The following is a 13,983-nucleotide window of genomic DNA, read 5'->3' as shown; positions in this document are numbered from 1 at the left end:
ACTAATTAAATAAGTACTTTCCTGTTTTTCCTTTAAATTTCTCTCTTTTTAGAGAAATTACACAGGAAGAGTTAAAAGGTATTACACGAAGAGACAAATCTTGATGTCTGATTAGCATTAGAGATGGCTCCTTTACTCTGCTGTGAAGCAGAAAGTGAGTATGGATTATATTAGGGTCTAATCTAAGGGGACACACAATTTTGAACAGGTAGGGAGGGATAATCTTAATCTCAAATGTCTTGTAGTCTAAATTGCTTCTGGTGACATGCTATAGAGACTATCAGCATGGGAGCCAGTGTGCAAAGGGAAAAGGGTGGTCAGCTGGGCACACTAAAGTACAACTGTGAGATCAGTACTGTACAGATTCCTGTAGCATTTTTCTCTACCATTTTTCAAGGATTTCTTCCTCTATTATAGTCATACAAGTGCTTACAGTCTCAAGCAACATTTGCTACCAATGCAATTTCACTGTAGGATTTGGGCAACGAAGTGTGATTTTATTGTTGTTGTTCTGAGAATGAACAAATGGTATTTTAATCTAGAATTTCCATTCAATTGATGTTTAATTCCTTGTTACGGTTGGGGTGGGCCACATGACGAATACAGCTGTGGGAAACATTTTGAGAAACTTACTTGTTTTGGTTGGAATTGCCAATTTGTCTGGGATTTCAAAGAGATGACTTGTATTTGAAGAAAAAAAAAAAAAGCCACACTGGAAATCAAACAGATCTACTGAAAAACTGCTGCTGTTTGTTTGTTTGTTTATCCATGGCTAATATCCCTATCCTCAACAGGACTTGGAGGGCTAAAGGAGCTGGAAAGTCTCAGCTCTCACACTCTTGGGCTTGAAGTTCAGGTTTCACAGGCTTCCAGAGTCCCGACAGGCAGACCACCCCGGAGCTGGGCAGGGAATGGAAACTCTGCTTCAGAGGGAATCTCAGCAACAAAAAAACTGCATATTCTTCCAAAATTGAACTAAATCAAATATCAAAAACTTCATATATTCTGCCAAGTTACCGTCCTGGGCATAACTTCTAGCTATGACTTTAGAGTCTATTTTTGAATAAGTTGTTCATGAACTTAACCTAGTTTTTGTTCCTATGCATTGAAATCCTGTAGCTGTTTTTGTCCAAGTGAGAACTGCACAGTCAGAGCATTACAAAATCCAGTAAATAAGAATTGTGAATCTTCAGGAATGTAGCTTGATATCCTCGCATCACCAGTATGCACAGGGAAGCAGAATCTGAGCCCTGTGTGTCCCCTGCTTTTAGGGGGCTGGACTGGATGGCTTGGCCACAGAGTGGCTCCCTTATAACCCCTGGGAGCTAAAAGCTCATCCTATGGTCATCGAGAGCAGTGAAACTCCTTTAGGAGTGATTCACAGGAAGCTACTTCTTGCAGATGACAACAGGAGAAGCATGCAGTTCAGTAGTGCAGCTAAACTCTTTTCCTTCTACCTCCAAAATTTCTGACAGTGTGAAAAAAGAATTTTTAAGAGTAAAGGGTATTGGCTTACTGAATATCTATACACAATCTTATGTATTTCTAGTAACCCTTGAAAAGATTTTTCTCATGAGTTGAAGTTAACAGGGTTGAGGGGAAAGAAAGATGGTGAATATTGTTAACAGTGAAGATAATGTATTCAACGTTGTTGGTCTGTAAGATGTTGTAAGGTTTCCCAAGCCAGTGGGTATAAAAGTGCATTTATAGGGTCCATCTGAACATTTCTTGTAGAGCTTTAACATAGCTGGGCATGCCTTTTAAGTGCCTTGGTTGTACTAGAAATATAATTTATCAGCTTGGATTACCTTTTGGATAGTTTCCTTTCTCCCTAGCAACTCATGGAACTTTATTCTCAGTGGCACAGCATTATCAGAAAACAGATGGATATGCTTATATACTTGTATATGTAATCTGATTTGTTTCTTTTCTTTAACTTTTTTTCCTGTTCCCCAGTGTTTCTTACAGGAGGTAGTGGTGGAAGAGCTTTAAGCTGCAAGATCCACCCACAATGCTAGTCAACAGTTGCACATAAGAAAAGAGTGGAGAGAGGGGAGACATCTCCTTGAGTGGGAATAATGACAGGAGTGGAAGAGTTTAAAGCCTCCTCACTCAGATTTTTTTTTCCATAGGAAGGAGTTAGAGATAGTGTTTTCAATTCATTCACTGAAACGGGGATAAAATGATTCTATGAGCAGTGGAACTAACAAAGCTTAGTTTCCTGCTCCATTGTCTTTCTTTACCACTTTCTTGCAGTACACTCTGTTTCTTACTGTGACTTTCCTTGATACCTTCAATTCTCCATGTATGTCCAGTTCTCCCACAGGGCAATGCTCTGAGCTGCCTTCAGTGTGTTGTACTTGTTTGAGCAAGGGGAAGCAGGCGCTGGGATAGAGTGGTCTCAGGATTGCAGGCTCTCACAATGTCCAGGGCCTGACTTCTCCTTTCTATAGTAGGAGCATTGATTGGGTTCCTGCCATCCTCTGTTCAGCCACCAGTTGTGATAAAGCTTACAAGAATGCAGCGTCCTAGAGATAGTGCCCAGTGTCAAATGTGGTTGAAGTTATCCATTTACTTAATAATTTGTTGTGAGAGACTGTAAGGTGGACAGACAGTTTAATTGTCTTAAACATACTACCTTAACAGTATTAAACATGTCACCCAGAGTTTCTGTCCACGTCTGAAGAATATTTTTACTTTTTAAGTAAAATGTATGTCTATAGGAACCTCTTTCTCAGAGGCTTGTAATAGCGCACATTGTCAAAACCTGCTGCATTATCTTTTCTTGACCTATTTATGACATTCTTAACCCATTGCTTCCACCCTCTTATCAGCATGACTCAGGTACAGTGCTGCCGCAGCAAGTTGGAGGAGCACTACTGTTCAGATGGGATCGAAGTTGCCAATGTGCGTGAAGAGTGTGACTCACATAGTGGTGAAAATTCCACCTGCGAAGCTGAATACTTTAAGGTGAGATCTCAGAGCTAATTCTATTCATCTGCTAAGAAATGGCTATCCAGATTCGTATTAAGGGTTGACCTTGAAGGTCACCTTACTCAGTCCTGATGCACATAAACAGTTCTTCCCTACCTACACATCTTGTCCCTGCTGACTGTCCGCTTTGTGCTTCTTTAAGAGAACAGTCCTGCTTTGAGTGAAGCAGTCTGTTTCATTACATTTTAAAAAAGACAAATGGTAAATGCAAAAGGGTGGAAAGTCTCAAATGGGTAATTGGCTAGGAAACTACTTTTGCATGAAGAGAGTACATCAACAGTGTAGGAAGGGATGGGTGAGAAACTCAGTCTTGATTCAGTCCTCAGCTTTCATTAGAGCTTCATGGCCTAAGGTCAAACTTGGTGGTTTTCAGCATTGGTGGTCCAAAGGGGTAGGATTGAAGTTAATCTTTGCAGTGTACTTATAATTCCAATTAGTGTGCATGTCCTTAGTTGACATGACTTTGATTTACAGTTTGATACATCTATAAGCTTGTGATAACAGGGTTTGATATTAGAATAAATATGCCCATCAGTGGCATCTTTAGTTAGTCTGTTCCCTGCCCTCCACCTTTATTCTTGTCTTTATCTCTCCTTTCTTGAAAGTGAGCATAGTCTTACCACCCTGCAGAGTGTTTTTGGAAGAAAGTTCCACTAGTAAGATCATGACTTTGAACATGACCCCCAGTCATGGACAGTTCTGGTCCTATTACAGATCTCTTTCAGTGGTTATGAAGATACAAGAGAATTAAAAAAATAGTATTATATAGAGGGTGGCAGACAATGTCCAACTCACAAGTTGAATTGCTCTCTAAAATGCCAGATTGATCATATTTCTGGCAGTAAGACCCCACTGATGCCCATGTACCTATTAGAATGAGTCATGGACTTATTACAACGAGTCCAGAGGAAGGCCACAAGGATGGTCAAAGGCACCTCTCCTATGATGACAGGATGAGGCAGTTGGGGTTGTTCAGCCTGAAGGAGAAGGCTCCAGGGAGACCTTATAGTTGCCTTCCAGTACCTAAAGGGGGCCTACAGGAAAGCTGGGGAGGGTCTCTTGTCACAGAGTGTAGTGCCAGGACAAGGCTTTAAACTAAAAGAGGGTAGATTTCAATTAGATATAAGGAAGAAATTCTTTGCTGTGAGGCTGGTGAGTCTGGGTTGCCCAGAGAAGCTGTGGATGCCCCATCTGTGGAAGTGTTGAAGGCCAGGTTGGATGGGGCTTTGAGCAACCTGGTCTAGTGGAAGGTGTCCCTGCCCATGGCAGGGTGGTAGGAATTAAATGGTCTTTAAGGTCCCTTCCAACCCAAACCATTCTATGATTCCATGCTGGGGTTGTGAAGTAATTCACATTCTCGCTGTGAGTAGAAGAAAGGTGACATATCTGTTGAGCTAGATGTTGGGTTGTCACAAACTTGTTTGCATGTGTAGCATGATGTAGCTCTATGGTAGAGTACGGGATGATGGAACCACTGAGGGGATATCTCTCACTTCTTGACCATGTGTAGGATACATCCTGCCTCCTGGCATGGAGGTTCTTGTACCCTTAGAAAGCCTGTTGCCCCTACTTGGATATGGTAAGAAAAAAAATATTTAGCCCTCTGTGTCAGTACGCTGAGGGGCTAGGAACAGATGAACACAGATTGTGATGGCAAGTACTCTGGGGATTCAAGTGCTTGCTACTAGAGACGTGTTTATAATAGCAGCACTGTTTTAAATACATGCCAAGGCACAACTCTAAAACAGAATGCAACTGTTCAAGGAAACACACTTTCCCATCAATGGATTGGTGTTTCCATATGTGGGCTTGTCAGTATAAGGGAGAAGTTAGTGATGTTTTTTAAAATGGCCAGGCTTCTTTAAAGATGGCAGGTTTTCATGATGACAGCTGTATTATTAAATAAAATGGACTGGGGCTTGATCTCTAGCCCTGAGAATAAATGACTCAGCATAGCTCGTGTCACGTAACTGGCATCTTTCCCCTGCAAAACACATGCATGAGGGCTGTTGGGAACGCTCTCTGGCCTGTGCTAACCCCCAAATATGCTTCAGTGTTGTCTGAGAGGATGTTAATGGCCATTACAGCTTGCTGTTATTTAAACAGTGGAGATGACTGCGGGACATTGCTAGAGCCCATATTCTGTCCCTGTTTAATTTACTAGTATAAACGTTGTCAGTGCTATTTAACCTTTGTGACCCACATTCTGCCCCACTGCTCTCTAATAGGAATAGTCAACACTTAGATACACATGGGTAGCTGTACTAGTACTATTGTAAATGATCTCCTTGATCCATGATGGACATAGATGATTTATGATCTAGTATCAGTGAACAATTCATCGTTTCTTTTGCTGATAACATTTTGAATGTGATGACCTGGAGGCATACAATATAGTTGGTGACTGTGCCCTGGTGTGGTAAACTAACTTCATATCAAGCCCACCTCACATGGGCTTGGATCTCACTTTGCTTAGGTTGGTCTATTTCAGTTTAGCTTAAGTAGCACAGGAAATCTTCTGGATCTTCTTTGTCTCCTTCAAGGAAGCAGGAAGAGTAGTTTAGTATCTCATTTATGAGGATTACTGGAGTAATTGAGACAGCTAATTTTCTTTTGAATCCAAAACATGCAATTGGAAAGAAGATAAAAAGGCCATGTTACGAAAACAGTTGCCTCAGCTTTTACACTTTTAGGCTGCAGGCATAGGTAATAATGATGGACATAATTCTACTCCTTCAGTTTCTGGGAATTTTAGCTTTTTTTGCCTTGAAAAAAATGAATGCAAAATTATTCATTGATCTTTAAAATCTTCCTCAAATGACAAGTTCAGGATTTGTTGCTGATACAAGAGATTTAGACATGGTGTTACAAAAGCTTCTACCTGTGCAGCTCTGCAAAAGGGGGGAAATTTGTACAAATCTGACCTTCTTTAAGGTGCTTGGATATCTTCCCAAAATTTGTCCTAGATGTTTTCTTTTTCCAAAGATCAAGATATGGCCTTCTCTCTCAAATTTTGTCAAGAATATTTTGTTTGTATATATTAGTTGATCATAAAAGTTTTATTACTTAGGCCTGCTGAGCATTGTTTTAATTTTTGTTCAGCTCTTCAAAAGTTACGCAAAATTCCTCTGAGTTGCTTGTATTTTTCTCAGTCCATTTTTCATAGCATTTACTGAGTAGTCTGGATTTCAGCAAGTGAGAGACCTCTTGTGGACAGACATACAAAACCAATGTTAGTACATGGTTTACTTTTAAAGCTTTGGTAACTTAAATGGTGACATAAATAATAAAGAATTATTATTAAATGTAGCTAATTAACAGAGCTTATAAACAACAGCAATTTCAAATGCTTCCTAATCATATAAAACATAAATTTCCAGACTTCTTGCATGTAACTATTGCTGGACTGAAATGTGTGCGTGTGTGTATATAAACTTCATTTTCATTTTGTTAGACACCAGTGATTTTTCACTCAAGGCAGTCAACTTTAGCTATCGGGACAGTATAGTAAATGCTTATTTTTGAAGTAACTGTATGACATTGAAGTATGTGCTTGTGCTCCCATCTTTATTCCTTTCTGTGAGAAGGCAAGGAATAGGAGCAGTGAAAGGATCATTGGACTGCATGAGGGCCACAGAGCGTTCTGTCACAGAATCACAGAAAGATTAAGGTTGGAAGGGACCTCTTGAGGTCATCTGGTCCAATGCTAACGTGAAGATCAAGCCATGGCTTTGATGCTGCATAGACCTTTGCTAATAACACAGGAGAAGCAAAGGAAAAATCTTGGAGATTATTGTCAGGACTGCTTAAGAAACAAAGACTTGGAGGCAGTGAAAGTGTGTAATAACCACTTGGTACCTAAGTAATACCATCCATGAAGGCAGCAGTGGTTTTAGCAAATGGGCGAATGGTCATCATAATACGCTTCGAGGCAGCTGGCAGCCTCTGGAAAATGGCTGCAAACACATTGAGAACTGAACTAGAGTTTAGTTCTATAGAGTTTAGACTGCATCCCAAACTGAAGGGTAAGAGTCCTTCAGAATAGGCTAATAATCCTGGAAAGAATTAGTGTGAAAAAGAATATACTGAGATTAATCTTACCAGGGTAGTGATGGTTATAATGACATAGTGCCTTGTGTCTCAGAATGCCAGACTGCTCTGAGAACATCAGTTAAACCAGACATATCACTGTTATATTATTACCATTCCACAGTGGAATAACTGAGAGAAAAGGAGAATAAGCAACTTTCCAAGTTCACAAATAAGATGCAGAACAATATGCAGGTATACAGAGTCCTGAGTGTGCTCTGAGTATAAGGCCATCCACCAGCTTCTCCATCTTATTTCTTTAGTTGAACAGGAAATCTTAGGCTTCAGGACTGCCGGTACAGAATCTTTTAGGGTCAATTACCATAAAATTCAGTTACCCTAAACATCAGTTAAGAAAACGTTTGACACTTTTCATTTCTGAATCATTTTGCCAGTGATATATCAACATAAATCATCATCATTATCAAATTTTTAATTCAAGATGGATCATGCACAATTAAAATAAATACAGGCTTGAACAAATGGTTCAATGCATACAGTTATGTTAAATGGGGATGCAGTTTCTCATGGACATTGCAAAATTTAGCAGGCTCAATACTGAAGATTTACATTAGCTGGAGACAGATTTTTCTTTAAGTTCTGACTCAGTCTGGAGGTGATAAAGAACATAAGGTTATTCAGCACTTCAAGAACAGCAGAATTAATGATCATTCTCTTCAAAAACATCGAGGGAAACTCTAACTCCCAATTTGAGCATCATGTGACAAGACAAGGTAGATGTGAGTCAGTTAATATGCCTAACAGCAGAAGCCAGTGTGGATATCCAAAAGGATATACTATGACAGTTTGGCAAGGCATCAATCAGCTGTACTCAGTAATTCAACATTTGGTTATCAAAATACACAAGCTTAAGTCAAACAATGAATCTTCAGCTCGGTTTTGATTTCTGTCTGGAATTTATGTTTGTGAGAATTGGAAATCCACCAAAATTATAGACAGATGTTAAAAACTTTGAGAAGGGTGCCTCAGAAAGATGTTAGACAAAATAAATCCTCAGAAATGTGGCAATTCCTGAAAGAGATCATTAAGTCTTTATTTTTAAATCCAGAAAAGATGGAAGTATCCCAGACATGTTAGTGATGAAACCAGAGCATCTGCCACTGTACAGATGTAGTTGGAGAACAAAATAATAAAGAGGTAGTGAGGAACTGTCCAGTCAAACAGTAGCTAATAAGGGAAAATGTGCATCTTAGCATTATGGCGGGCATGAAAGGAAGACCCCAGTACTGTCCAGGAGGGAAGAGTTCCTGCCATACAGCATTCTGCAGCAGGGGAGGGATTCGGCTGAGTATATAAAAGAAGTAAACACAAAATAATACAAAATAGCATGCTTGTCTACAGCATGGACTTCATTCAGAATGCTTCAAAGAAAAAAAGAATGAAGAAATGAGGAAAAAATGCTTTATTATTTTACTTTCATGCTGCTTTAGGCTTTAAAAGAACCTTTTAGTGCCATATAGCAAGAGAAACATATGTATAATGCCCTATATGGGAAAACTTGAGAATATAGGTAGTTTCAAAGTAGTGAAAGAAATGTAATGGTTACCTCCTTTTCAGTAAGCGAGGTGCTTAAAGTGCCAAATTACAGAAATTTAATTCAATGTTTAGTTGTTTATTATTCCATCTGCTCTGCTTAATTAAAAATCAAAGTAAACCTCTACAGGATTAACTTATGTGTTCACTTCTGTGGTGTATCCCTGGGCTGCAGTTCAGCCTGTCTAGAGGGTGTGGGTCGTATTTTATTGCTGGAAGCCATGTCAGGACTGTGGTGCTTTTAAATAATGCTTAACCATGTGGTCTGTTCTCCAGAGTAGAAAAGCTTCTCTTTATGACCTGTTAACACTAGCTTTGGATTAATTATATTTGCTTGCTTGTTTGTCTGTTAGTTTTGAGAAGGGTATTCTGGGGGGGGGAAGTTGGGTAGGCAGTTTAATTGTAAACTGAATCGTACACTTTATTGATTATGCCTCAGTTTAATGATCTGGACACAAAAGGGATGCAGAGGTGTTAAAGAGTTCCTGCTGTTCACTGCTGTTCAAAACTGGGGTGTGCAGGCATGGAGCTTTGTCATTCTATATACATAGGTCCTTCCTACATTCTGGTCCTCCACATCATCATATTGGTATATTTGTGCACACACATTCAACATACACAATAGTTAGGAGAACTAGATTTGGGTACCAGGTGTGGCTCTGTGTAGGCCAGATCTATAGCCTACTGAACTCAACTATAGATTAAAATAACTGAACCTAAGTATACCAGAAGCTCTGAAAGAGTTTGCAGGAAAAATTTCCAGCAGTTTGCCAAGGTGAGATAACACTATTGAAACTACTGAGAAAACTTGCAGTGATTTGTCTGGGACGAAAATGTGACTTTTATTTTTATTTTTTTTTTAACAGAAATGTTGTTACTGTTGTTTGCTGGGAAAGACTGCCCAAGTTCAAGGACAGAGTTGTGAACCCAACCTGAAGATAGGATACCAATGTGGAATCGTCTTCAGAGCTTGTTGTGTGAAGGGGCAAGAAGGCACTGATGTGTCCATCAGTGATGATGCTCCTAAAAAGGAACCGGGTATTTTACCTTGCAAACTATGAAAGATTGAGACAGGAAATGATACGGGGTACAAGGAGCGCTTGTACTTTAAACAATTCCTGTTGCAATTCCTCTAACTTGAGACCTCCTTTGAGTAATTTAATGTACATGTATATTGACCCTCTTTTTTTTTTCTTTTCTTTTTTTTTTGCTAGTGATGGCTGAAATGTATATCACAAGAGATTAAAAGAGCTAAATAGTGGTCACTCAGTTCCTTGTATCAGAACTTAACTGTAATACAGTTATTTCAGCCATTGATGTTCCTTATCTTAGAAACTGAGTATAAGCTATTAATTTTTAATTTTATTTTTATTGGTTCTTTTAATTGGGTTTGAAAGCCAGATGGCATTTGCTAGCTATGCAGAATTCAAATGTTGCCTTTTGTGTGAGGCAAATGCCTACAGATTTGAAATGCTTAGTCTGTCTAGGAGAACTGAACATTTCTGGGCAACATTGTGTCTCTGCATTTACTTCGATGTTGTCAGATGAGAGGGAGATCTGGACAGCAGCAGCTCATGACACACTTCTCCATACATAGTCCACAGAGCTGAAGAGAGTGAGTGTGGACGTACTGACACTGACAGACCTGTTTTTTTTTTTTCATCTTTCACTTAACAGACTGAACTGAAACTGCAGGAAAGTCATGCTGTAGAACGTTGCCTCCCTCCTTCATGGGCTGTTGAGCACTGAAAACATGCACTCTGGCTTGAAGATGACCAGTGGCAGATTTTAAAAACATCACCCTAATCAACCACTTAAACCCCACCACAAAAACTTGAGCTGGTGTGCTTGAGCCAGTGTGTTAGCAGATTTCTTTCAGGTCTCTGAAAACTGGCATATGTCACTGTACACCCTTATCAAGTAACCTTTAGAACTGGCTTGCCGATTTCTTTGTGTACTGCTGTCACAGCAGGGGAATTGCCCTTGTCCATTCGCACTGACTGAAATGACTACAGCAGTAGATACTTTGCACCTAGACTACTGTGTTAATACCAAGAATTTGCAGACTTAAAAATATCTGTGTGACATGAGAAATATATCAATACCTGAAAATCCAGAATTACAAGCATAATGTACAGTATTTCTCCACTTACCTCTATGGGCAAGTGGCATTTACAATGACCATTAATGAAGATGTCAGCAAGCAGGTCAGGACAAAGTTCTCACCATTGAACTAAGAAAAAAACATGTGGTTGGACATATGTCAGGTAGCCCTATTAACAACAAAGATTACCTGTAGGAAGGTAGAGCAAAGAATACTTGAACAGCACCTTCCCTTGCCATGAAGAGGAGGTCAGTCTCTGTTTTGTATGGCAGCTTCTTAGACTAGTACCTTGTGTTTGTATTGCGCAGTAGCAAGACACACAAGGTGTTCTGCTGCAGAGAGTAAGGCAGACTCCATGTATGATGCTTTCTTGGTCACATAAAGAGGAGTCTTGGGTAACTGCATCCCCAGAGTCCTCTACAAAGTCAGACAAGACTTGAGCAAACTGTTTTCAACAGCTTCTGCATGACCAAAATGTATCCTTATGGCTTGAGAGGTCTGTGTCCAACCCAACCTTGTGCCACTGCTCACAGATTTGCTTCCAGATCCATGACCAAGTATTTGCTTTTAAATTGGTTGAAAGGCATACGGATGAGTACTGCAATGGCGCTAAGCTTCCTGCTCAATAACCAGAGTATTTTGAGATTGTGTTTTTATACATCTCACTACCAGCCTACCGTTTCTGAAGTGTGAGGATTGGAAAAGTCCATTAGCTAGTTCTCTGGCTAAGCAGTAGATTCAGTCAGTAGATGCAGTAGATTCAGTCAGTAGATGTATTCAGCTCTTTTATGCCCTCCATATAGAGATAAAGGACTCTCGTGACATATATATGCAGCAGAAGTACTGCTGATCATGAAGCATATTTGAAAGAATGCTATAATTAGGTGCCCAAAAGTTGGGTGTGGAGTTTTTTGGAATGAAGTCTAAATAAATAACTGAGGTTAATCTGATTTTCATTAAAACTGTGAGTACCCCAAGCTACTATAAAGTCAGTGGAAACCAAGCATGCCTCAACAACGTGTCTTATGAAAATCAGGTTAAGCTCTGGTTAAAAGCCTAATGGTAAGAACCTGCATTTGAAAATCTCAGCCCATATGTAATCTGTGATCACAGCATGACTTTCATATTGAATCAGTGAGATGGAAAATGCCTCATGGGCATGTGCATTTGAATGTCAAATTTAAGAATGAAATACCTGCAAAATATGTAAATAATGCTCTTTAATTTTGTCCTGTTGTATCCAAAACTGGTCTGAATCACATCCCAAGCAGGCAGCCTTTTACTGTGAGAAGAAAAGTGTTTCTCCTCTAATGTCTCTCTCTACTCTTTTTAGTTGAAATTTCAAAGGAGGAGCTAGACCAAGAAGATCCTTATCTGCATGATGGCTGCAGAGGTAAGTCAGGTGACTAGTCCTGTTAGCCAGCTCTTTTGTGATTGTCTCCAACAGAAGTTAACTAGGTGTAGATCTAGCGATTAGCCCAAACCTTTTGCCTAGTCTAGTTAAGGGTAAAAAGAACAGAATGAAGATGAAATAGTAGGCCATTATGTGATGCCTCAGTTGTTCTTAAAGGAAGGCATTGTCTGCCATGGTGGTATTAAACTTACCCAGCTGAAGCTTAGACTATACATTTAACTTTTATTTAACTTCTAGTTGATAACAACGCAGATGTGTTACTCGCTGAACCCATGGAGTACTCTGGATTCTTCAGAATCGATGGAGTCTCTATTAAATATGTGCATTCCTTTATTCTCCTCTTTGGATGATCAGAGTGATTGGATATGAAATGGAACTTGTTTCCTTTTGAGATACATCACCTGAAAAAAAAAAAAAAGGAAAGGAAGAAAAGCAGCTAGTGTCCTTATTAGTCAGACTGTTCTGCCTCCTGGGAAGAATGTGTTGTTGGGATATTGTTCTGCTAAGTATTCTGATTTACTGTTTGTCCTGTGTGATTTACATGTCTATAAACTTACAATAGCAGTGATTTATTATTTTCTACAAGCATTTCAGAACTAAGTAATGTATTTAGGCTAAAATCAATTTAATGGACTTCTATTCCAGTTGCGAGATGATTTACTGTGATGCATGTTGTATTGCTGTTACACTCTAGAGAGGTTTAAAACATGTACTAAGGTCATTAGCCAAACACTGGCTCTAACCAAAAGCCAACATGAGCTCTAACAAAGCCCAAACTGTCTCTAACCGCTGTCTCCAGCTGCTAATTACAAGAGATCACAATAAAAAAAACACCATGTTACATATTTTCCTAGCATTATTTCTTAATGTAATCAGTTGTTGCATTTGTCATTTAATCATACGTCTTCAGGAGGTGGATTGGTGTGACTAATTACAAATTAGAGTTTCTGTCTGCAATATATTTTCTGATAAACTTGGCAAGTTAAAATTACTTGTGATTTTCCAATCTTTACCACGGGAAGCTTAAATTTCCTATGCAGTGGAACTTGCAACACTTCGCTCTAGAGCACCTTCATGGTATATGAGGAAATAAATTCTGTTCTTCCAGCACTTCCATGATAGGTTTTACTTTGGCTGACAGGAGTTCACATTATTAGCAGAGGTTCAGAAAGCAGTAACTGTCCATCTCAACCTCAAAGTTATTGTTCCTTGTAATGTCATTGCCTTTGCCAGTACTGCGTCTGAAGACCAAAATTTCTGTTGTGTATTAATCGCCCTGTTCTCATTAGAAACTGTGATAATTAAAAAAATGTTTTTCTTTAATTCACTTGAAAGTTTTAGTTATAATAGCTGCATTTGCCCACATTGATAGTGCTTATCTCAAGCCTTTTGTTTAATGCCTATCCAGACGTTCTCCTGAAAAACAGAAAAAGATAGAATCTGTTTGTACTAAGAATATCAATATTCTTAAAACAAACAGTTGTAAGTATCTAACCTTTTCTCTATTGTAAGAATATTAAAAGCTTCTAATATTGATTTATTTCTGAATGAGATCAGAAAAAATGTTTTCTTCATGATGAGCCAAATTTTGTGTAAATTTCTTAGTGTCCTCTCTTTCTGTTGCCAGAACAACCCCAGCTCTCTTCCATGTCCTTTGTGATTCCTGTACATACTTCACTAGATCTTTAGTATCCCCGTAGTATGTTTTAAGTCTTTTATGTTCTTTAAACCTGTTGTCACCTACAATACTCTTTTCCCTTTCATGTTTCCTGCCTGCTGAATAGGAAAGAGGATGTGTCGTAGCTAATTCAGGAGTATGGTTCTAATA

At 39.1% G+C, this 13,983-nt stretch overlaps 1 protein-coding gene across 3 annotated transcripts in view; it reads left to right on the top strand.

Moving 5' to 3' along the window:
* The window catches only part of FBLN1 (fibulin 1), an 83,376-nt gene that overhangs the window by 20,270 nt on the left and 49,123 nt on the right, over positions 1–13,983 (top strand). For all 3 annotated transcript variants that reach the window (XM_080559308.1, XM_080559307.1, XM_080559309.1), the window contains exons 3-5: positions 2,835–2,970; positions 9,504–9,675; positions 12,075–12,134. In XM_080559308.1, the coding sequence (XP_080415434.1) occupies positions 2,835–2,970; positions 9,504–9,675; positions 12,075–12,134 (368 nt within the window). The remainder of the gene's footprint in view (positions 1–2,834; positions 2,971–9,503; positions 9,676–12,074; positions 12,135–13,983) is intronic.

Source organism: Anser brachyrhynchus (assembly GCF_964034855.1).
Source record: "Anser brachyrhynchus genome assembly, chromosome: 1".
Taxonomy (NCBI): domain Eukaryota; kingdom Metazoa; phylum Chordata; class Aves; order Anseriformes; family Anatidae; genus Anser; species Anser brachyrhynchus.
The sequence above is the reverse complement of the archived record's forward strand: the minus strand, read 5'-3'. Positions and strand labels throughout refer to the sequence as shown.